This window comes from Marmota monax, unplaced genomic scaffold, assembly GCF_021218885.2.
Source record: "Marmota monax isolate L192 unplaced genomic scaffold, Marmota_monax_Labrador192_F-V1.1 WCK01_AAM20220418_F8-fsc00055, whole genome shotgun sequence".
Taxonomy (NCBI): Eukaryota; Metazoa; Chordata; class Mammalia; order Rodentia; family Sciuridae; genus Marmota; species Marmota monax.
The window spans coordinates 5,252,463-5,278,459 of record NW_026695205.1 but is presented as its reverse complement, the minus strand read 5'-3'; the positions used below and the strand labels follow the sequence as shown (position 1 = coordinate 5,278,459).

At 32.6% G+C, this 25,997-nt stretch overlaps 1 protein-coding gene across 6 annotated transcripts in view; it reads left to right on the top strand.

The window, feature by feature from the left end:
- Rabgap1l (RAB GTPase activating protein 1 like) overlaps nt 1–25,997 on the top strand; it is a 616,206-nt gene that overhangs the window by 70,420 nt on the left and 519,789 nt on the right. For all 6 annotated transcript variants that reach the window (XM_046430137.2, XM_058574417.1, XM_046430139.2 and 3 more), the window contains 4 exons: nt 2,380–2,590; nt 3,712–3,886; nt 11,823–11,980; nt 13,932–14,042. In XM_046430137.2, coding sequence (XP_046286093.1) covers nt 2,380–2,590; nt 3,712–3,886; nt 11,823–11,980; nt 13,932–14,042 — 655 coding nt within the window. The remainder of the gene's footprint in view (nt 1–2,379; nt 2,591–3,711; nt 3,887–11,822; nt 11,981–13,931; nt 14,043–25,997) is intronic.

The window sequence follows — 25,997 nt, the reverse complement described above, 5'->3', positions numbered from 1 at the left end:
CTTTTTATATTCTCAATCCCCATTATCCCAAATACATTTTAAAAAATATATCTTCTACTGAATATCTCTGTTGGTAAGAAGAATTTCCTTTGCTTTACAGGTAAGTTTTCTGTATTTATTTTCTGAGTCTGTATTTTTAGTTTACATATTGAATAAAAGAACATTTCTGGTATCTTTTCATAGTTGAAATCAATACCATTTTTGCCAGTAGCATTATGGTTAGTTTGAAATGATAGCTTCAGTGTCAAGAAACTGCCTGGAAATGAGACTGAAGTGGTCTAAACTAAACATTAAATGTGTGTTTTTTTGTTAGTTATAAAACTATTTTGATGAGAACTTTTGTTTAAGCATTTTGATACCTTGGTTTTTTTCATTTTGTGTTTTTATACCCTGGCTACTTGGGTTCAACTTTAATAGCAAATCATTCCTGGTTTAAATGTGCTAAAATACCATTTGATTATAAAGATGGGTCTTTTCTCTCACTTTCTTTGTTATTCTTTTCATCATTCTACTGAAGAATGGATGAGACAATTGAATATGATTTGATTAGTACTGAATTCTTATTTATTTAGGTGAAATTGAGCACCTTACATTTGTTTGTGATTTTTGTCATTTCTATAAGGTTGGCTTTATTGAAAATATTTTTGCTCTTTGCCTGCTTAACTCAGGATTTCCATGAGTCATAATCTGATAGTTATCAGTGAATTTTGTCTACATGAAGGTTACAGTTATGGTACATTTGATTGTGCCTAGTAAAATGTTTATCATCATTATTATTATCAATATTGGAAACTTTGAACCTGGGAATCAGATCAAATAAAATGTTTCGTCTCCACCTAGTAGTTACAACATATGTGCTTGAAATGGATGTGGGGCAGGATGTAGGACCTTCATCTTCACTAAATCACCGTGGTGGACCTCTTAGATTTCTATGGAATAATGCCCTTTAAAAAGCATTTATACTCTCTTATGCTGCTGATACACTAGCTGGGGACCAGAGGAGTTAAGTGCCTTATTTAGGCTTATACAGCTATTTTATAGCAGATGTGGGATGAGAAATCAATCCTTTCTGCAACCCAATAAAATGAACCTATGCATAAATTAAAAATATTGGCATATAACAATAGCTCAGCTTTAACTTTCTTTGAGAAAACACTTATGTTCTTGTAGTTAAACTATAAAAATTTAGTTTAATGTATTTCCTATTTCCAGTATATGATTTAGGATCTATTTAAAATCCAGGTTATGAATTTATTAAATAGTAGATACTTTGATCTGTTTTTTTTTTTTTTGGTGATCATAATTATTTTGAAATTTATCAATGTTGATGCATGTATCAAGTTTTTTTTTTATTGTTGAGTTGTAATCCATTTTATGAATCTATTATGTTAAGGTCTCTGGGTTGTTTCCAGTTTTGGGCTAATCAGTAAAGGTGCTATGAATATTTGTGAACAAATACACTTTGATTTCTCGGGATTAATACCTAGGAGTGGAGTGGCTGCTTTATATGATAAGGTCTTGCCAAGTTATTGAGGCTGGCCTCAAACTTGTGATCCTTTTCTCAGCCTCCAGAATAGCTGGGATTATTAGTGTGGACCAACAGGCTTGGTGAATGTGCTTTGTTTGGAATCTGTTGCCACACTCTACTGTCATGTATATCTAAAAAGAACAAATAAAAATCTATTGCCATATGTGTGTGAGGCTGTTTCTGAACCTTCTGCTTTGTTTCATTGCCTGATATGTCTGTCCTTTTTAAAAATTCCTGCTGTCTTGATTATTGTAGCTTTATAGTAAACCTTAAAATCAGGCAATATTTTCTTTCAAAGTGTTTTTGACTATTCTATTTCTTTTGCATTTTCATAAAAGTTGTAAATTTGGGGTTTATCCTGATATATCTTGGTGAATATATTATGTAAACTTGAAAAGAATGTGTGTTCTGTAGTTTCTGGGTTTTCTATAATTGTTAGATCAAGATGCTTGTTAAATCATCTATACCTTGTTGATTTTATGTTTAGTTTTTCTATGCTTTATTGTGTAGTAGTTTGAATTGTCCAAGTATAATTATAGATTTGTCTATTTCTTCATTTGGTTCTATAAATTTTTACTTCATGTATTTTAAAGCTCTGTTTTAGGTGGATAACTCATTTTTATATTTTCTAGGTGAATTCACTCATCATTATGTAATAATTTTTCTTTATCCCTGTGTATTTTCTTTGTTATGAAGCCCATTTATTTTCTACTGATATATTCATTGCAGCTTTCTTTCAGTTAGTATTTATCTAAATTTTGTTTGATATATTTCATTTCTCTTTGAGCATTTGGCAAAATTATACTTGTTTTGTATTGACTTTGGAGTGTTTCTGTTTTTTTACCCTTCAGAAATTTCGACACCCAGACCATCTTCTCCAACTGGACTATCTGAAGAAGATAGTGTTTTATTTAATAAACTGACCTACTTAGGATGTATGAAGGTTTCTTCCCCACGTAATGAAGTGGAGGCTTTACGGGCAATGGCAACCATGAGATTGTCCAGTCAGTACCCCTTTCCTGTTACTCTGTATGTGCCAAATGTTCCAGAAGGTTCTGTGAGGTAAGCTTTAATTTTCTTTTTTTTTAGACATGTTCTAAGTCTTTTGAGTGTTGTGAGGGTATTATATCATAAATTCAATGTAGGACTTACTGTGAATTCACTTAATTCTCCATAGACATGCAAAGTACACGTTATTTAGGCTTACACTGTGTTCCTGTTGGTAAGGGATATTTGCAAAATTTTCCTTAGGACATGTAAAATACTTGAGATTTATATTTTTCTATTTTGCGGGAGCAGGAAGATCTGACTTTAGCCTTTAACAGTCATTCAAAGAAGTAGAGTGATGACTAAGTTCTTTGTATTGAAGTAATAGCTATAAAATTTTACATAGTATTGATTAAAATGCTTTTGAGTTTTTCAGAAGTGTCTTATAAATTATTTTTATAAAGTTTTTTAAAAATTAATTTCACAGTATCTCCTAAAAATGCCAAATTGTATTTTAGTGTTATTATTTAGTTTCAGTTTTCCAAACATTCCTTGACAAAGACTTACCTCTAAACGATTACTGACAGTTGCCTCTGTATTACTTCAGCCTATCTCTTAGTTTCTTTGTTTGAGATTTTGAAATGGTCTTGACTGTTTAGATCAATCCAAGGCATAAGATGTATGTAGGGAACATCAGAGAATTATTTCTAAATCCCTCAAACTACTTTTAAATTTTGTGTTCTGTTGTTGAGTCTATGTTTGAAATTTCCTGACATTTTTCTGGGCAAAGAGTTTTCAGTTGAACAGTAACTTGAGGCTTAGATGAACTTAAAGGTAGTGCTCTGAAAAGAAATGGATTTTCCAAGATGATCTGTGCTTTTGTTCTAGTATATGTTTTAACCAGTGATAACCAGTGATAGTATTTTATGTAGCCATGCCTGCTTTGCTTTGGAGTAAACGAGTTAGATCTTAGGAAAATAAGAACAAAGAAATTGTCAAAAGAAGATGAAGAATTTATGTGTATGTGTAAGGTTTCCAGGAATATATAGATACTCTGTTTTCTAGCATTATTATTACCAATTTATTCTTGTGATTTTAAGATAGTTATGTTTATATGTTGTATATTGATATGGTAAAGCTGTCTTTGTTCCTTGCTAGTAACATATTTTATCTCATTTTTCATCACTCTTCTGCAGAATCATAGACCAATCCAGCAATGTGGAGATAGCATCTTTCCCGATCTATAAAGTGTTATTCTGTGCCCGTGGACACGATGGGACAACAGAGAGCAATTGCTTTGCATTTACAGAGAGTTCTCATGGTTCAGAAGAATTTCAGATACATGTTTTTTCCTGTGAAATTAAAGAGGCAGTAAGTATAATATAGTATAGCAATTTGCTATAGAGCTGAATTAGGGTAGTATTTTTGAATTCTTAATTTCTCTGATAAGTACATTATATAAATTTGGAGATTGCTTCTAAAGACAAAGTTTATCTTGTTAATGGCATAGAACTGAATGCTAAGTCTGATTTATCTATACAATAAAATGATAATTCTAGGTAGGACACTTTCACAATTTAGCAGGAATAAAAGAAAAATACCACTTGATAAATTGTCCTACCACCCTACCACAGTAGCAATTGCTTATGCTCAGAAAGGATGAATATTTTTTCACCTTTCATTTTGCTCAAGTAAATTGGTCTGTGTGATTTAAAAAAGTGCTTATAACAATACCTGTGTCTCTCATAGTTGCATAATTACTTTCACTTAGATATTGTACTAATATTGTTTCATAGATCTCTGTGGTTTTCACTAGTGATTATTTGTTATCACTTGGAGGCTGTATTTTGCTCTGGAAAACTAACCTAATTAAAAATATAAATGCTCACATACAGCAGGGGTATCAACTTATAGTCTTTTGAAGATGCCAGTAAGTTCATAACAATATTGTATATTCTTAGGTTGGAGAAATAGCTCAGAATCAAATGGTTGTAAAATACATGGGGAAATATTCTTTGCTGCATCTCTTGAATTGCCCCCAAATTAAAAGAAGTATTATTAGGAGTTTATTACTTGCAGTAATTTCAAAGGCATTTTAAATGGGATTGGATGGGCAATTTTGAAAATATCAATTGTCAGAAAATGCTAAAAGCAACAGTTATTTCTAGTCTCCATTTACCATGAAATATGTACAAACTATTGTAATAACAGTTTGAGAGTTTATTTCTGGTCACAAAATTAGAATGTATAGAAATATAGATCTATGTAATTTTGATAAGAAGCACGATGGATATGTTAATTCTTATGCCCTGGTGATCATCAGTTTGTTTTATACTAAAACGAACATGTACAGACACATAATTTAGATCATAAATATATAAATTTTCTTCCACAACCTATGCTTTGTATAAGAAGTTCAAGTTTTGTGTTTTGTTTTTCAGATAGGCCTTATACTATTTCATCCTGACACTTAGGTATCTATATATATTTCCATTTCTTGCTCAAAAAGATGTGATAGATAGGAAAGTGAAATGAGTACAAGTGTGTTGCTGGTGTGCCTGGTACATAGTAGGCATGCTTCAAAATGTGTGAAAGAATACATGTGTGTTTTGTGAGTGAGGGGGGCTGTTCTGATCCTTATAAACTCCACTACAGAGGTGGGGAAGCAGATGGTAGAGTCCTGGCATTTCATGTTGGCAGCTGTCATTTAATACACCTGTGTGGTTTCTGGATCACTGGAGCCCAATCTCAAGAAAATGAACTTTGAAGAACTGGACAACCTACTTCTTGGAGAAATAGAAATGCTGCTATAGGAGGAAATTGAAAGGGACCTTGCTGCATTTTCCATAACTGTGATGGTATGAAACTCTCTTTTGGGATTATAGTATCTACTTGTTTCTGAGTTGGAGAAGTGTTTGCTTGTTTTTTTTAAGAGCTCTGACAGTGGGTAATCAGTGGGAAAAAAATGGGGAATTCTTAGACTGATCATTTTGCATATTAAAGAGTATTTATTATATATCTAGAGCATTTATTTGGTACATGATTTCCATATTTAGATGATGTTTTTGAAAGTGTTATACTGTGGGCCATTGGTGGTAGGTAATATACAGTGTTTGAAGGAGAAATATATACACACACAGTGGTCATAGAACCTTATTGTGAGATACCATTTTGAAATGAAGACTAACCCAATATAAATGCAGTGCTTATGCCAGGCATGTGCCAAGCACATACTTGATACTCATAACATCCATGGCATACATATTTATTTAGAGCAGTCCTACTTTATGCCTACTGTCTAGGTCAATTGCCAACATTTTCAAAAGGGTTGTGGTTTTGAATAATGAATTGTGTAGTTACCTTTTGTTTATCCCCAGGCTAAGGGAATGGATAGTAGAGCTGGGTTTGAAGTTAAAGTCATTCACTCTAAGGAGTTATATATTTTCAGCAACAACTTTCTTATTGCTTAAATATTATAGAAAATGTGAATTTTTGTCTTTCAGTTATTTTTTTCTTTTTCTAAATATTGTTTTTAGTTGTAGATGGATGCAGTACCTTTATTTTATTTATTTCTTATGTGGTGCTGAGTATCAAACCTAGTGCCTCACACATGCTAGGCAAGAGTGCTCTCACAGAGATACAATCCCAGACCCCTCAGTTATGTTTATAAGGGGATTTATCAGGCACATATTTTGCCTTCCACCTACCTTTGTGGTTTACTCAAGTTTTTTATAGAAGCTATCAGCATCATCTTGTCTTCCCTAAAAAATTAATTATAGTTAATCCAAAGCCATTTAATTACTGGTTATCTGGTTCCTGGAAATTTCCTGTTTTGTAATAGAGGGACAACTGTAGTCCTCAGTAGTTAAGTCCCTTCTGGTGGGTACAAGCAATTGGCTTAGATAGCCTAGGAGCCATGTGACAGGTATTCTTTTGCTTAAGTATATACTGTGTGGCAATGACACTGATTTATTTTCCTTTTTTTCCTCCCCAGACTCCCTGGATGACATCTACAGAGGTTTTTCTGTTAAAGGCAAGAAGATGACTTTTCAAGCAGGAGTAACTGCACGGCTACTACTGTCTGCTGTCACTTCACTGTAAAAATCTTCAAGCAGCAGGCACCAATGGTGGCAGAAGGGAATCCCAGTGAGGGTGATGATGGCTCTCTTGGACAGCTGTGATGCAAGGGTTAGGAGTTCCCACAGAAGGGTCACGACACATTTGACTCTGGATATTCTTCTGCAGGACTCTGTTGGAGTGGATCTCTGTGTCCTCTGGCAAAAGAATTGGTCTGTCCAATCAGAATTATCTTAATGTTAGTGATCTTTGTGCAGAGAGAGTTATGTGGTAGGCTTCTGAATTGCAATCTTAGCAAAATATCAGATATAGTGAAAAAAGCCAAGTCACCAATTCTAGTTGCATCTTTATGGATATATTATACAGAACTTTTAAAAGATACTTTAGAAGGCTTGATTGACTCTCTGAGATTTTATTTCTGTTATTGAGTAAGATCATTTTCTTCAAAACATTTTTTATGATGTTTTTGTGTTATAATTATATTAATACTAGCGACTGTCAGTGTTATGTTATTACAAGCACAGTTTTTCCTCATGTGGAGTTAAAGGCATTCAAAGGTATTTTATGCTAAATGTCAATGGTATCAGTTGGGAAGATGAATTTTTAATGCAGTACATTTTCTTGGGCTTGCCAGTATACTGCTATATAAAAGAAAACTACTTTTTGCATTGGAAAATATTTCTAAAAACATATTCATGTAGACAGTTACTTGCCTTATTTTGAAAGATGATTCAGAAATATTCTGGTTATGTTTTCTTTGAATTTTATAATTTTAAAAATATTTCTTGGATACTTTTTTTTTTTTAAAAAATATATTTTTAGTTGTAGTTGAACACAATACCTTTATTTTATTTATTTATTTTCATGTGGTGCTGAGGATCGAACCCAGTACCTCATACATGCTAGGCAAGCACTCTACTGTTGAGCCACAACCCCAGCCCTAATAATTTTTTTAAAAATATTTATTTTTTAGTTATAGGTGGACACAATATCTTTATTTTATTTTTTTAATGTGGTGCTGAGTATTGAACCTAGTGCCTCACGCATGCTAGTCGAGCATTCTACCTCCGAGCCACAACCCCAGCCCCCCAATAATTTTTTAATTACAGTGAATGTAATAGGTTCTTTCAGTGACACATGTATTTAAAAGTTGTTTAAAACAACAGGTTGTTTTAGGATGCTGTTCGTAGAATGTTTTTTCCTATCTTTTTTGGATGAACATTTACTTGATACATGATGTTTCTGAAAGAGTAGGTTATCATACACCAATATTAATAGAAAGGCTTTATCTTGGAAACCCTAGCTATATTTAAGTAAATGCTTTGTTATATAATAGCTTTGTTTGGACTTTTAACATATAATACATATTTGAGACTTTGCAAAATACTGAAATAAAGAAGAAAATAAAAGGTGACCTGAATTCTATCACAGTTAAAATTTTGGGATATTTCCATTCCAGATACCTATGGGTGCTGTCTTCCCACCCTCATTTAAAAATAACAACAACCCCAAGCAGATAACAAAGTTTTGTGTTTATTAGTGCTTTCTATGGGTACTGCTTTTGGGGGAAAATAGTTCTGTTTTATTTATCAATAAATCTTTGCCTTCTGCAATGAAAATGCCCCTTCTAGATAATTATTTTTGTGTGTATTTCAATAATGTAACATATGAAGTATTTGCCATGGTATGTAGTTTTAATTTTCTTCACATAATTTTGACTATCCAATTTCTTTCAAGAATCATAGACATTGAAAATCATTTTTTATTAATTTACCTTGACAATCCTTGGGTCACTTATAGGATTCAGCTTGTTCATACACACTGTAGAATTTACAAGTGATTTTAACCTTTTTGGTGGAAATAACAACTTGTAAGATAAGGTTAGCTTTAAATGCTGTTAATGAAGTTAATATGTTGTTGTACATAATTCTCCAAAAGAAAGGTGCAGTCTGTTTTTTTCCCCCATCATTCTTTACCACTCTGGGTTTGCTCCATATACTTAACCTTTTAAAAATAAATTCCTGAAGCCTTACCATCCTCTTTAGAATTTGTCTAATTCTTTGCCTTTTTTGGTGATGTAGCCTTTTGATGTGGCAAGCTTGCTGGTATCTCTGACACAAAGAAAATAAAAGGGTGAGAAGAAGGGATGAGAAGGGACAGGAGAGAATAAATATCAATGGAATTTGACTTAATTTTTCTAAAATTATATATGTGTTTCCCTAATTTCACATATTATGATGTTTGCTTAAAAAACATTTTAATTGCATATGTAAAAAGTAGACACTGGATTTCACATTTTATTTAGGAAGTACATTGTATCCAAAGAACTAAAAGTAATTTAAAGTCATTATTTACACTTCACCTTCTAGGTATAGTCTTCAATAGCATATTTATATTGTGTTGTTTGATTACGTTTTCCTTCTTAACACTAAAATTATTGAGCTAAGTTCAATAAGTATGCATCTTAGGCTAAATATTTTTGGTTTTGGCTTACCTAATTATTTTTACTTTCCCAAACCAAGTACATTCAACTAACATTTGTTACAATGTAACTTCCATGTTCTCTTCTGTATCCCTAGCACTGTAACTCAAAAATGTCTTGAGTAAGTTAATTTGTCATTGTTTTAATAGTCTCTGGAGTTGAGGCCTATAGTTCTTATGAATATCAAACCTTTGCTGCTTTTATTGTTTTTACTTGTTTATATATGATTGTAATGGGATAACATGGTAAAATACTTTTAAACGTTCATAACCACTGTGAACCAAATATGGTCCTACAACCAAAGTTGAACTTTAGGTGGGCAGGAATATTTCTACAGTTGCTAAAAATGTTAACAAATAATGTTAATCAGCTAATTTAAGAAACTATTAATTGACATTGAAAAGGAGTTTAGGGTAATCACTGATTAACATGTAAATGTGAGTACTAAAAGTTTGAGGACTAGTTGTTTTTGAATGTGTTAGGCTGTATGTATACAGAAAAAGCTTATGCCAGAATATATGAATAAAACTAAAGTAGAAAAGTAGAAAAATAAGAAAGACTGCATTCTTTAACAAATTTTTATTGCTGAAGGAGTACTCTTGTTTTAAATGAATTAAAAAAGTTGTATTCGTAAAGCAATATATTCAATGACAATTTGAATTTATCTAATAAGTAAAAGATTTGTTAATATTCAGAGTAATCTCCTTACTTTTAATTTACCATTTTGAGGTATTGAAAATATGACCTTTGTTTAACCCCTCTTGTTTCACCTCATTTTCATTATTCAACCTATGGATGGGATAAGAGATTCGAAGTTGTTGCTTCAAGATCACAAGTATGAGATGTTAATATATATTTTTTGCAGATGAGGAAGAGAATAACTTCTGGAAAGGTGTGGGATTTATAATATTTTGCTGCTTTAGGAAAAATATGAGCCATTTGTGTCTGTATATAACTATGTGTGTGTATATGAGTATATATATTTAAGTGGACATTAGAAGGTCCTAATACTAATAGAATACATTAAGACCATTCATCATCCCTTCATTCGCAGAATCCTTTAGTATTTTTATACTATGACAACATTGAGTAAAAATACTGGAATCTCTTCAAGTGATGTTCTCATGAATGCTTATTTCTGAAAGTGGGATTTGCTTTTATTCTGTGGCTCAGATTCTAGTCCTCTGAGGCTGAGAAGTGAAAAGAGAAATTGAAGACTTGAGCTGAAACCTTGTTTGTGAGCATACATTTGGAAGATGTAGAGCCTAGCATCACCTTAAGATCCAGTCAAAATACTTCAGTGTATTTTAAAGCCTAGAGATGTCTGTAAATTGATATGGCTTCCTTGATGAACCTAAATTAGTTTATTTTTATTACCAAGTTTAAATACCAGAGTTGAAACAAACAAAACAAGAATATTTGAAACATGTCTTTTTTGATTGTTTCTTAAAGAATTCTTTCTTAGTGAGGGGGCCATTCCTCAATATGAATACACTTGGGCATATTTCTCTACTCTAGTGAGGCACATATACATATAAACTTATTGAATTTAATTCCCTATTTTACTATTCTACAAGAGAAAGTCATTGATAATCAGGGAGCTAATCTAAATAATATTAGGAAGCAGTCTCCTTAAGAAGCCCTCAACTTAGAATTCTAGACAACTCAATCATTTAATAGCTGCATGATTTTTGGAAAGTTTTTGAACCCCATTTTAATCATTTGCAAAAAGTATTGCAAATTCTGTCAGGCCTGCTTTATAAACCTACTTTGGAGAATCAGATATTGTAGTGTGTATTAATGGAGTATGTAAACTAAAAAGCTATATATCTATATCTATCTATCTATATATAAAATCATTATTGATAAATAGCAGTAAATAACATCTAAGTTTTCTAACAGTGATAACCTATTTGTGTATCAGATAGCAAAGATACCCTGCTGTCCATACTGGAGAGAAATTTTTCACAATAATAAAATATTCTTCACTCTGTAGAATAATTTTTTCCTAACAAATGATGTACATGCTATCTCAGCAATTTCTTGGAAGGAAATCTTGCCTTTTCATTAGGTATTATCAGAGAACTTCTTCAAAGAAAGTTTTTTATAATAATTAAATGATCTCCTTTGGTACTGATGGTATTTTTTTCCCTCTCTCCTGGACAGGTGTATCATGCTTTTTTGTACTGGGGCGGATTCTGAATCACTGTTAAAGATCAACTTACTTTTTCTCCTGAGTGCACCTCATTGTCTTGTCTTTCTTAATTCTCAGGTTTCCCAGATCCTTGTTGCAACTCCTAAATGTTAGTTCTCATCTCTAGTGTTTACATTGGAATTTTATCTGTTGTAAGTTTGAAAACATACATCATACTTGAAATGATGTTCTTTTATTACTTTCATAAAGTTAAAATATTCTGTGAAATTAATTTGCCTTTCGAGGGATATTGTTAGCAATATTTTCCCTCTTAGACTTCAAACTGATGATAGTCTTCAGGATATGATTTATTTAGAGTTAGGATGATCTATCTACATTTACTACATATGGTTTTGACTCACCCCTCTTTAATGCATAAGTGATGAAAAATATTTATGCAATATCTAAATGACTAATGGATTCTTAGATTATATATCTTTTATCTACTTAAGAAAATTGTGATCATGGAAAGTAATAGACTCAAAAATCAGAGAAGGGTATCAGAATGCAGTTAAAACTCATGCCTAATGGTATTTCCATTTTTATTTTTTTAGGTAAGCAGAATTTTATATAGTTTCTGTACAGCATTCAAACGTTCTTCCAGACAAGTGTCTGATGTTAAAGACTCGATTATTCCTACCCCCGACAGTGATGTGTTTACCTTTGGTGTCTCCTTGGAGGTAAAAGAAGATGATGGAAAAGGAAACTTTAGGTGAGGTTATTTATGAAGGAAAAAAATATATCATTATCCCTGAAATATAATATTGGCTAATCTAAAATTTCCCCAAGCTAGACAATGTTGGCATAAAGTGTTAAACTGGTAAAGGAATATTTGGTGAATATGTTTCATTGTTCTGATGCTTTTCAGATATTTAAATGATTTTCTTTTTTTTTTTTTTTTTTTAAATATTTATTTTTTTTTTTAGTTTTCGGCGGACACAACATCTTTGTTTGTATGTGGTCCTGAGGATCGAACCCGGGCCGCACGCACGCCAGGCGAGCGCGCTACCGCTTGAGCCACATCCCCAGCCCTAAATGATTTTCTTAATAATTTAAAAGTACTAAAGTTTATTATAGTAAATTTAGTAAAATAATAAAAATAGAAGGAGAAACTTTAATCTTGCCAGCCATAGGTAATTACTTCCAATATTTAGTTTATCCCCTTTGTTTATTTCTAAGGGAATTTTAAAATGATTGTATATATACAAGTAGTTTCTTTACATTTTAAGAATTTCTCATTAAAATGTCTTAAAATAATTTTTAATGGTAACTAATAGTATATTATATAGTTCAGCTATCATTTAATTGTCCATTTTTTTTTCTATTGGACATTTAAAATGTTTTTCTCCAGTTTAAAAACAGGCAATTAATAAGAAATATTTATACTATTTAATAACCACCTATATGCCTTAACTGTGCTTTTAATTCTAACAGTAATTACTAGGAAGATAATTTAGATGTAGAAATAGAATTTCAGATCAAATAAGTTGTTCCTGATAGTTTTCCTTTTCAGTTGAGAACTTCTATTTTCAACATTTATTGTTTTAATGAATTAATTCATTATATGAATAATGAGTTTAGCTAGATATGGGGACACATACCTGTAATCCCAGCTACTTGGGATGTTTAAGCAGGAGGATTGCAAGTCCCAGGCCAACCTGGCAACTTAGTGAGACCCTGATTCAAAATAAAAAATAGAAAGGACTGAGGATGTAACTCACTGGTTAAGGTGCTCTGGGTTCAATCCTCAGTATTGGCTTCCCCCCAAAAGAATCGTTTGGTTTAGGCTTGAATTTGATTAACTTACCGCTATCTGTCTTGGTCAATCTTTTCTTTGTATGTTTTTGAATATGTCATAACATCTTGAATGCTGTCTTAAAATTAAAGTTCTCAATGTTTTTGCCTTCTGTTTCACTATATAATAGGCACCCATGACTAACCAGCCAGCTAAACCAGAAATGTGACTGTCTTAAAAATAGCGAATAAACTATATTTTAAAATTTATTAAACAATAACTAAAACTTGCAATTATAGCTTTAATTTTTTTTAGTTGTAGATGGACACAATACCTTTATTTTATTTATTTATTTAAAAATGGTGCTGAGGATTGAACCCAGTGCTTCACACCTGCCAAGCGAGAGCTCTACCACTGAGCCACAACCTCAGCCCTGCAATTGTATCATGTTACATCTTGGTTTTAAACTTGGTTAGGAGATGAAATGTAAGGCTCTTTTAAGTCCAGTTTAAAAATTAATGGAAATTTCTGTTTCTGACCATAAAATTTATAGTTTGTTATCTGTGGCAAGGTGAGAGTTTAGCACATTGTATTTATTTATTTATTTGTGGTGCTGGGGATTGAATCCAAGGCCTTGTGCATGAAGGCAAGTGCTCTACCAACTGAGCTATATCCCCAGCCCAGCACATTTATTTTATTTTATTTTATTCATTTATTTATATGTGGTGCTGAGGACCAAACCTAGTGCCTCACATGTGCTAGGCGCATTGCATGCTCTACCACTGAGCCACAAACTCAGGCCAAGAGTATAACACATCTTAAGAGTCATTGCTTAAATACTTGATTGTCTTGTTCAAACCTTGGAATAGGTTATCTTATTTGATTATATTATTATATTGGTAATTTTTGTTCTTTTTGAATATTTCAGCCCTGTGCCAAAGGATAGAGATAAATTTTATTTCAAATTAAAGCAAGGAATAGAGAAGAAGGTTGTAATTACAGTGCAGCAACTTTCTAACAAAGAATTAGCTATTGAAAGGTAAGTATCTTGCTCCTAAATGCTATCAAAACTTGTGTTGACATTGATACTACTTTCAAAAGACAAGCTATTGAATCAACTCTGTTGCTCAGTGTGGCTTTTCATTATACTTTCTCCAAATAAAAATGAAGATGAGAATAATAATGCTGTCTCCACTTCAAGTTACATATAACTAACTTCACTGAAAATCTCATTTGATGGGGAAAATATACATGCAATTACCTTAGTTTTTCAATAATTCTTTCAACCCTTTTATTTTCTCTTATTTGCATATACAGCACAAATACCTTAACTTTTGAATTATTTTTCCATTTGAGTAGGCTTAAATATAGATATATATTTTTAAAATATATAAATGCATAGACACAAATTGTTTATCTTTCATAGGAAAGCTATTCACAAAACAAAACTTGTAGGACAAACAATACTGTAAACAAAGTCAATAACATGATAATTCTGAAAGAATATTCGTATTGTAGATATCACATTTCTAAACAATTGGAAGAAAATAAAGGAGAAAAATATACTAGAGTATGAATAAATAAATCATGGAAAAGCTGTTGAGATGCCTAGCATATTTAAAGATGTCTTAATTCACAAATATGGAGATGTAAATGAAAGTAAGCACAAGATATCAGATTGGAAAAATATGTAGTGATGGTACAGATACAGGAAAAAGAATATTCTCATGTTGTTAATGGAAGTGTCAAGTGTGTGTGTACACCCATTTTGCAAAAACAATGTGGCAGCATGTAAAAATATTTTTTAAAAAGTCCTATAATTGGATACATTGGTCTTAGGGAAATTATTCTATTGGAGATAAGAGTAATGCTATATAAAGATATTTTTAAAGACGTTTATTAATAAACAGCATTGCTTGTAGTGGCAAAAAAATTGGAAATGCACATTTTTATTCACTTGGCTTCAAGGAATGGGAGAAATTGGTGATAAGCAAGAGAAAAAAACCTCTTCATCAAGATTGCTGTATACTGTGACTACTCCCTGTGTCTTCCTTCTACATTTCTTGGACTGGAATTATGGTGGAGGCAACCGAGATAACAATTGATGACATCACAGCCCCTTTGTCCTTATGAAAGCTAGGAGAAGATGTGTGGTCCCCAACCATTTTTAGTTTTCTGTAGGAAGTAGAATACTTAGTTCTATTTTGTTCCAATCTTTGGATCCTGTTGCCTATTTTCAGGTAACAGAAAAAGTTCAATTTAGCATAAAATCACTATGGTATGGTGATGTATGCATGTTTAAAAAAGTTGTTTGCAAATTTGACCATGTATAAAAATCATATTTCATCATTTGTAAGACATATGTTTTCATATTTAACATCCCTGAAATTGTGATGTGCTTTATAGTTGATAACATCTTATAATTGTCACCTTTCTCTGTCATTCTTAGTGGTATAAAAAAGTGTCTTAATTATATAGTCTTAAAATTGATGAAAAATGAGCTGAAGAGAAAAAATTTTGCTAAATATTAAAGTCCTAAAGAATATTGTTTTATTACATATAATAACCTTTCATTAAAAAAATTGGCTAGTGTTAGATAATAGCTGTTTTTAAATTTTTTATTTGGAAGCAATTTCAAACTTTCAGAAGCATTTAAAAAAATTAAACTAGTATTAGAGAGAATAATTTTAAGACTATAAAAACATTCTGCTCCTTATCAAAATTTTCTCCTTGATCTAGCAATCATTCATGATTCTTGTCTGATTTAGTCTTTATGATTGTGATTACAAAATGATAATTTTTCAATTCCTGTATTACCATCCCTATATTATTATCAGATCATGGCACTCTGCTGTAAATTAGAGCCTTCTCTTCTCTTCCACTTAGTTATCTATTTGTTTTTGGTATTGACTCCTGGATTTAATTTTTAAAAATTAAAATTATTTGTCAATGGACTTTATTTTATTTATTTATATGTAGTGCTGTGAATTGAACCCAGGGCCTCACACACGCCAGGCAAGCGCTCTACCACTGAGCCACAACCCTGGTCCTGGATTTCATTTTTTTTCTCCAATACTTTGTAATTCACTCTAGTACTTAGTACTTTTATTGTTTTATTTGCCGAGAATGAGCCACTAGGAAACCTTCAAACCCCATTCTAGATGACATATCACATCATTATGTTGAGCACTTCCTTTTGCATGTTACAAAAAAGCAACTTTATATTTAATAAGCCTATAGTGAGATGTATAATAAGTATTAGGTGTTGAATAATTTAACTTTAAATAAGTATTATTTCAAAATATTAGAGTTTTATGATTAAATGGCATATTATACCTAAACTATGCAAACTTGGATGTAAAGCATTTCTTTTCCCAATGAGAAGCCCCAAGTTTGATAAACTTAAATAAAGAAAGCTTGATAAATATAGGTGGAATAGTTGAGGGCCTAATTATATATCTTTTTGGTAACTTGGTTAAACATTTACACATACATTTAAAGTAGAAAACAATAGTTTAGAAATGCTACTTTAGCTTACTTTTTCAGAAAATTTTTTTTTAGTTGATGATGGACCTTCATTTTATTTAGTTATTTATATGTGATGCTGAGAATCAAACATAGTGCCTCACACAGGTGAGGCAAGCTCTCTACCACTGAGTCACAACCCCAGCCCTAGCCTACTTTTATATTCATAAAATAGTTTTATTCAGATTTTTCCAATAGTCTCATCATCACCTAAACTACTTTTTGGATGTTTTTTTCAGAATACCAATATTTTTTCAGAGCCTGTTATCTCATGTTACACTTAGGTTCCTTGAGAGGAACCTATTGTGAATTAGTATGTGTCTGTCATTAGGAAATTTTCCTAAGTATAAAGCATACAAAATCAATAACTTTCCTACATCAATAATTAATTTGCTGAAGAAGAAATCAGGAAAACAGTCCCATTCACAAAAGCCTTAAAAAAATAAAAAGGTACCTAGGAATAAACCTAAACAAGGAGATGAAAGACGTCTTCAATGTAAATTATTGAGCCCCGAATAAAGAAATTCAAGTTACTAGAAGATAGAAATATCTCCCACGTTCATGGATACAGAAAATTGATATTGTTAAAATGATCATATTATCAAAAGTGATGTACAGATTCAATGTACTTCTCATCAAAATACTAATGAGATTCTTGACAGAATTAGGAAAATCAATTCTTAAATTCTTTTGGAAGTATAAAGAGCCCGAAATAGCCAAATCAATCCTAAGTAAAAACAACAACAACAACAACAAAACGAACATCACAATACCTGAGTTCAAATTATACTTCAGAGCTATAGTAACAAAAACTGCATGGTACTGGCATAAAAATGGGTACATAGACCAGTGGAACAGAATAGAAGAGATAGAGACAAATCCATATAGATACTGATCCTTGACAAAGGCACCACAAATGTATGTTGGAGAACAGGTAGCCATTTTAATGTTTTCATGTTGCTGGGAATACTGGCTCTCCATATATAGAAAAGTAAGGCTAGATTCCTGTTTCTCACTTTGCACAATAGCCAACTCGAAAGGATCAAAGACTTAGGAATTAGACCAGCAACTTTGCAACTCAGAAGAAAGCATAGGGTCAACACTCCAACATATAGGCCCAGGCAATGACTTCCTCAATAGGCCTCCTGAAGCCTATAGGAAATAATATTGAGAATTAATAAATGGGATGGCATCAAACTGAAAAGCTTCTACACAGCAGAAAAAACAGTTAAAAATGTGAAGAGAAAGCCTACAGAATGGAGAAAAATTTTGCTAGTTTCTCTTCTGACAGGATATTAATACCGAGAATATAGAAAGAACTCGGACCCCTAAAACAGGTAATTCTGTAAATGGGCAAAGTAACTTAACAGACATTCTCAAAAGAAATACAGATGGCTAACAAATATTTGAAAAAGGTTCAACGACTTTAGTAGTTAGGGAAATGCAAATCAAAACTATATGGAAATTTTATCTCTTTCAGTTACAGTGATAGCCATCAAGAATACAAATGATAAGAATTGCTGAAGAGGAAGTTGGGGAAAAGGGACACTTTTACAAGTGTTGGTGGGATTGTAATTTAGTACAACCACTTTGCAAATCAGTATGGAGCTTCTTCAGAAGACTTGCAGGAAACCAACATATTACTCAGCTATACCACTCCTTGGTAGTTATTCTAAAGAATTAAAGTTAGCATACTACAGTAGTACGTGCATAACCATGTTTATAGCAGCACAATTCACAATAGCTAAGCTATGGAACCAGCCTACCTGTTTATCAGTGGGTGAACAGATAAAGAATATGTGGTATATGTTTACAATGGAGTTTTATCCAATCATAAAGAAAAGTGAAATACGTCATTTGCAGAAAAGTGGATGGAGTATTTTATTAAGTGAAATAAGCCAAACTCATAATGTCAAGGATCATGTGAAGACTCTAGAGAGGATAAAGGAAAAAAGTTGGTGGGGGGAATCTCATGAAAATTGAAGGGAGACCAGTAGAGCAAAGGAATAGGAAAGGGAAAGAACTGGGTAATGATATTTATCAAATTATATTGTTATATCTTGTGCATACATCAATATGTAACAACAAATCTCATCATTATGTATAACTATAATGCACCAATAAAAATATGGAACAATAAGTCGGGAGTGATGGCGAATACGTGTAATCCCAGCAGCTTGGGAGGCTGAGGCAGGAGGATTTCGAGTTCAAAGCCAGCCTCAACGAAAGTGAGGTTCTAAGTAACTCAGAGAGACTCTGTCTGTAAATAAAATACAAAACAGGGCTGGAGATGTGGCTTAGTAGTTGAGTGCCTCTGAGTTCAATCCCTGCTACCAGAAAAAAAAAAAAAAAAGGAACAGCAAAAAAGAAAAATTTCCTACATGTATTCATTTGTATATATCAGGACAGTTGTTTTTAAAATTAATTCCACACATAACTGCTTAGTATATTGTTTTAATTTTATTTCTTTTTAAATTGACACACTGGGCATAGTGGTGCACACCTGTAATCCAACCTACCTGGGAGGCTGAAACAGGAAGATTGCAAATTTGAGGTCAGCCTCCATAACCCTGTCTTGAAGTAAGAAAATACAAAAAATTTAAAATAAATTGACAAAAAATTTATGTTTATTTTGTATAACATTTTGAAATTTGGATACATTGTGGGATGCGTAAGTTGTATTGTTTTTATTTTAATATAACTATTGATGATAATATCTAATACAATTCTGAGTTCATATATTCAGTAATCAGTGTTAAATTTCTTTGCCTACTTTTTCACTCATTCTATCAGAGACCTTTATAAATATCCAAATTAGAATTAACTGACATTGCTTCAGGCTAATGAGTCTTGTCCTAATAATACTTTGTTATAACAGAATTACCTGTGATATGGGAGATTTTGTAAATACTCAGATTTTCGAAAATGAAACCTTTGCTTTTTATTGTGTTAAATGTGATATTAATTGTGTTTAAATCACAAACTGTAAATGGTGGTTTAAGTAACCCAGTAGGTGGCACTCTTATCAAGATAGTTCTTTTTTAAAAAATTATTTTTAATATTTATTTTTCGGTTTTAGGTGGACACAATAACCCCAGTTTACATTTATGAGGTGCTGAGGATCGAACCTAATGCCTTGTGCATGCTACGTGAGCGCTCTACCACTGAGCCACAACCCCAGCCCCAAGACAGTTCTTAATATATATGCATCTTTAACACTGCTGCTGACAAAATTAATTTGAAGTGTAAAGACATTGTGTGAAAGAAAATCCTTCAAATTACATTATTTGTGCCTATCACTGAAGGAGAAAACTTTTCATTATATAAAATTTCCAACATATACAAAAGTAGAAGGAATCATATAAAATCCCAATGTACCTATCACCTACATGGAATTCTAATAATCAGTATTCTTTTTTAAAAATATGTTCAAGGGTATCTTGTATATTGATATTTGACAAATTATTAATACAAATTATACTGCAGTTGTTTGTCTCAACACCTTTATAGCCAAGTATATTGTTAATCCCAGAATCTTGAGTATCTAGGACTGTGCTTGGAACAAAGAACATTATAATTAGTTATTTAATTATTATGTAGCACTTTCTCTGTGCTGGGTACTTTTCTAGGTACTACCTATGAGGTATTATTTTCATTTTACATTTGAGAAAAATGTGAATTACAGAAGTTAAATAACTTGTCTGAAGTCATACAGTTAATTTTGAATTGAGTCCATCTAGTACTAGAATACATACTTTTATTCTCTACTACCTCTGTTTTAAACCTTGGATAAATGAATAAAAAGTATATATAATTTTATATTAGAGCATTGGTGAAATTTGTTGTAATATGGAATGAGTTATTGAATGAACATTGAACCTAATAAAAGTCCCTATGTTTTTTAGAGGAGACGTGAAAAACTGATCTCTTCTTTTGACAAATTGTATACTTTCCTCAGTTATCTGTGCTGGACATCACATATAAAGCTTTAAGAATGGATTTTGGGGCTGGGATTGTGGCTCAGCGGTAGAGCGCTCACCTAGCATGGGCAGGACCCAGGTTCGATCCTCAGCACCACATAAAAATGAAGGCATTGTGTTGTGTCCATCTACACCTAAAAAATAAATATTAAAAAAAGAATGGGATGTAAAATAGAGAACAGTAATAATAATGACAAATATTTATTGAGGACTTAGTAAGTGGCTGTTTAACAATTCAGTTGTCTCAACATGTGAGGAGGATGTTATTATCATTAATCCATTTTTGTAGATGATGAAACAGAGGCTTAATGAGGTTAAGTAACTTTGGTCATTTGGTCAGAAACTGATCCAGGATTTAACCAAAGCCATCTGATTTCTAGGTATATGTATTCTTAAAGACTGAATCCAGTTAAATCTTGATTATATGCTAGATTTAAAATAAACCAGTTACAAGATAAACAAATTAGTAATCTTTGGTAATTTTCAGCACAATTTGAAAGTGATATAGGTGTTGGCGCATCCAGGTGATTGCCAGGGATTTCAAATCCACCATGCCCTGGGAGAAAAGCTGACTGGTTTGTAGAATAGAAAACTAGCATCAACCACTAAGAGGAGAATGTAAGACTATTGTGGTCTGAGATGTGTGAGGTGAGGAAGTTCTATGCTGAATCATGGAGGAACTCCAGCTGAAACACTGAAGTGTACACAGGGCTGTTCAGGTCAGGTTCTGGTGTTGCCACAGCAGAAACAGTGAACATTCTGTCCTTGCACAGCTGACCTTCCCTGTGTTTTAGTACCACCACATCTACAAATATTGCAGAAGGTTTCCTTCCACTCTGCTGTGTTGATACAGATTCAAAAAGCCTTAATTTATGTTTCAAATACATTATTACTAGCACTATTACCTAGCACCCATTTGGATGCCTAGAATAAATTGTTACTTCTGCTTGATACCCAAAAAGTGAGAAAGGAGAAGGGGAAATTTTTCAGTTTTGGCCAGTGTTAGTGTTCTGACTATTTGATTTTTTCCCACCACATATTAATCTTTATTTTAGCAACTGGACCTCTTTAAATTCCCTTACAGGGGGAGATGTTCTAATGGTGCTAATTTTAAGCCTTGTGGGAGGAAAATTGAGGAGAGATTTTGGTTTCAGGGTTTCACTCTATGGCACACCATTCTGTTCCCAGGGTTTTGCCCCTCATGGTTGCTGTGCTTACTAGAATGAAGTAGTAATAAAAAAAAGTTGAGTACAATGATTAGATTGTTTTAAAACACACAACTCAGTTTGTTTGAGTAACAGCCAACACTGATAGAGAGGAAGAATTTCCATGAGTCACTTTTATCACTTTTAATTTGGGAGTGGTTAAAATTCATTATATATACATTAGAAAAATACAACACATCATTACTAGAAAGCAGTCCTATATCAGACCATATGGAGCAATGGAGTTAAGACCTATGCACTTTAACCATTTGCAGAGTAATCCTGAGATGTTCCAGCTTCAGATCTTAATTTAGGCTTGAGGCTTACAGCCAAAACCATGTAACAAATTGAAGTAATAAGTAGCATTTATCATACTTATCACTTATCAGGTACCTTGCCTTATCTTATTTTCTTGGGTAAAAGATTTCCTGGGCAAGGATAACAGAAAAAAATTACCTGGGGATCTTTTCTTTTCATTGAACCAACAGTTCTCTAGTATGATTTGACATTACTAAAGTCAAAGGGTGGTTGGATTTGAATTGTTTATCATCTTTTGACTAAACTAATACAGTATTAAGACTTTTCTGAGGGTTTTTGGCCAAATTTGCTTAGTACTTCTTTTTACTTTCACCGTAAGAAATTGTTATAGTTTTATTATTTAAGAAGAAGCCCAAGCTACTGTCTTGAAGTTGCCCAGGTGTTAGTCTAATTTACATGTTTTAATCTCTTATGTAAATGAATTTATGAACTTTTTTTTAGCAAAATACAATGTTTAGATGTTCTAATATTTTTCTTAATTCCTTTTCTGAAAATGAGAAAAAATTAAGCGGGTGACCTATACTCTCCATGAGTTGTTCCATGAGCTTATTCATTTGTCCTCTGTTTTTTCTCAAGGCAGTAGAAAGATAATCTTCTTTTTCCTTAGGAAAACACATTATTACTTACACAAAAATATTTTCAGTGTTCTCTCAAGATGTTTTCAAGTGACAGTTGAAAGAAATTGGCATTACTAAGTGCTTTGCAGAGTGGGTATCTGGAAACTTCTATCTGTCTCTCGATCTTTGGACTAAAACTTGTAATTAGGGCAGAATTTTCAGCATATTCCATTGCTGGCTTTCTGGCAATCAATAGAGGGAGGTTTAGTATGAAGTATGAATATATGTAATACTATTATTTATTTTATCATCATATTTTAAGAAATACACCTTTTATATTAGCAATTAAAATATTTTCTGTAATGTGTTTTTATAAGTTGATTGATTTTTGATATCTTAGAGCTAATTTTGAAAAACTTTTTAGTTTGAAATTATATATTATATACATATTAATATATATATATATATATATCATAGACTTAGAGGAAATTATAATAATAGTACAAAATATCTCTATGTACACTTCCCCCAGCTTTCCCCAAGGATAACATCTCACATCACAACAGTATGTTATCACAACTAGGAAACTGACATTGCTACAATTTATAGACCTCTATGGGAGCTGTGTTTTGTAAGTCATAATATACTTACATACTGTAATAATAATTTCTTAACTTATTGGTTTAAGAGATTTGGATTTGTAACCTGGCTGCTAAGTATTAGAAGAGATGGGCTATTTTAACTGTTTTCTGTATTCCAGTGTCAGATTATTACCTCTTGGCTCCAAATCTACCTTCTTAACCTGATCATCACTAATGGAGCCTTAAGTGTTCTTTACAGCACGTACAGTATCAGTTGTGACAGTAGAGGATGCTGAAGAAACACTGCAGGAAGAAGGGATTTCTCTTCTTGGTTCTGATGTGCTGATTATTATTTCTTGGTTTTGTCTGAGGACATCTAGGGATGCTTTACCTCCAGGTTTGTACAGCATTTGCCCGTGAGCTCATAACTTTGGTTCTGACTCAGTTAAGTCCTTCTTCAGCCTTAGGGACACAGATTCTGTGTGCCCCAGGCCTAACATGCCAGTGAGCTGGCTCAGGGAACCCTCCTTTGCTAGCCTGCCTGCCAATCTGTCTGCCTGATTTCTTTGCTATTCATGGGGCTGCAGTCATACCTTCTCTAGGGAGATCTGAATACCAGCTTTAGGGAAAGGATTCCCCTTTCCAAGTTTGCTCTTCCTTGAAATGCTTTCCTTTCCTTTACAGTTATCCTCCTATTACATATAGTTAATAGTTCTTTATAGTTAATTTTCCCTGTTTAAATTACTGTGTTTTTTCACCTGATTGGCCCCCACCAGAAGGTATCTAAATTAGGATCTAATGATATTAGCCACAGATAAAGTTTCTGATACTTTTCTGGGAAAAGCAAAATAAAGCAGCTTTGAAACCATTAACTGTCATAATTAATGGCAAGGATAATATCTACCGTTTAATGATTTTTTTTTTACCATATGTTTATTTCTTTTCAGGTATTTCGTGCATATTTTCTTACTAAAGCTAGAAACCCTGCAAAGTACTTTTCCTTTTTTAAAATGTTTTTGTTTTTAACATTTTATTTTTCAGTTATAGTTGGACACAACACCCTCTTTTTATTTACTTTTTTTGTGGTGCTGAGGATCAAACCCAGGGCCCCACACATGTTAGGCGAGCGCTCCACTGCTGAGCCAAAACCCCAGCCCCTCCTTTTTTATTTTGGTTGGGTAGCTAAAGCATGTTATTTTGCCTTGCTAAGAAATATAGCCAGTTAATAAGAAGCAACATAAGAATTGAATCAGAGCTTTTTACTATTTTTCTTTTTTTTTGTTAATTTTTTTAATATTTATTTTTTTAATTTTCGGCGGGCGCAACATCTTTGTTTGTATGTGGTGCTGAGGATCGAACCCGGGCGGCACGCATTGCCAGGCAAACGCGCTACCGCTTGAGCCACATCCCCAGCCCTACTATTTTTCTTAAAGCCTTTCCATTTTACTCATGTATGACTTTTGAAGAGGGAGAGATGGACCTAGGAGATTGTACTAATGGCCTATAATAGGATATAATTATTTTATTAATATTGCTTAGTTATTAATATTTTGTCTTCATTTGTAATTGCAGCATAGTTTTTAAAAAAGATCTTTGGAACATTGAAAAGAAGATAAAGGAAGACCTAAAAATGTTATTTTTAACTTATTTTATTTAGGCAGTGAATTAACAAATGTTAAACAAATGTCAGATTGTATTTATGCTTTAAATATTGATTTGATCTTTAAAATTTTCAATGTATTATAATAAATTTGCTCATCCTTTTATTCTCATAACTTTTCTAATTGTTAGTCTCATGTTTTCTTTAAGCTTATACATTTAGGTGAATTATTCCATTATTCTACTGTTCTGTAAGAAATTGGTAATTCTTTGGTAAGTGATCAAAGCTTTACATATCTTGATTAAATTATTTTAAATAGACTTGAGCTTCGAGGCGCCTATTTTTTTTTTTTTTACACAAACACAGTATTGTTTTATATTAAAATTTTCTGCATTTAAAATATAGATGCCAAAATAAGACTGTGCAGAAAAGAATGAACATAGGAGGCCAGAAATGGCTATTCCTAAGGCTTGCTTATAAGGTTGGCCTTTGAATGGCATCTGGAAACTTTGATTTTTGCGAGAATTTCTATCATTCCCAGATTGAAAAAAGTGACTCACTGTGCTTAAATTGTTTGCATACTCAATGTGGCTTTTGACGAACACCTGCTTTCCTTCTGGGAGTCTTGAGTTTTGGGTAGGCACTAGGGAGAAAGTGCTTCCAGTAGAACCCTGGGGTATTGAGTCTCTGTGAGCTTCCATGGCAGACAACATTTGGCAAGTGTATTGTAATCACTTGTTGCTGTAGGAGTGCCTCTTTGAATGTCCTCTGTGACTCCACTAGGAGAAACTCGTGGAAGCCTGTGCCTGCTTTCCTCCTGATTTCATTCCTTGTGTCTTTTTCCTTTCCTATTTTGCGTTGTATCATTTCACTGTAATAAATCATAAGTGTAATTGCAACTATATGTTGAGTCATGTGAGTCCTGCTAGCCTGTCATAGAACCTAGGATGGTTTCATCACAGTGGCATCTGTCGTGACTCATTTACATCCAGGAATTCACATTTAAAATTACTATTTTTCTCCTTGGAATGTGTTTATCCCTAGGTATTGCTTTTATTGACTTCAGGAAATATTTATCTAATTGAAGGCCTATTTATGAGGTATTGGATAGCTCTGTTGGACCTTTTCTTCAGAGGAGTAGTGTTATTTGTGAGATGAGATTTTGAATTAATGCATAATAAATATACAGGTGGATTTACAATTCTGCAGACACATCAACTGAGTGTAT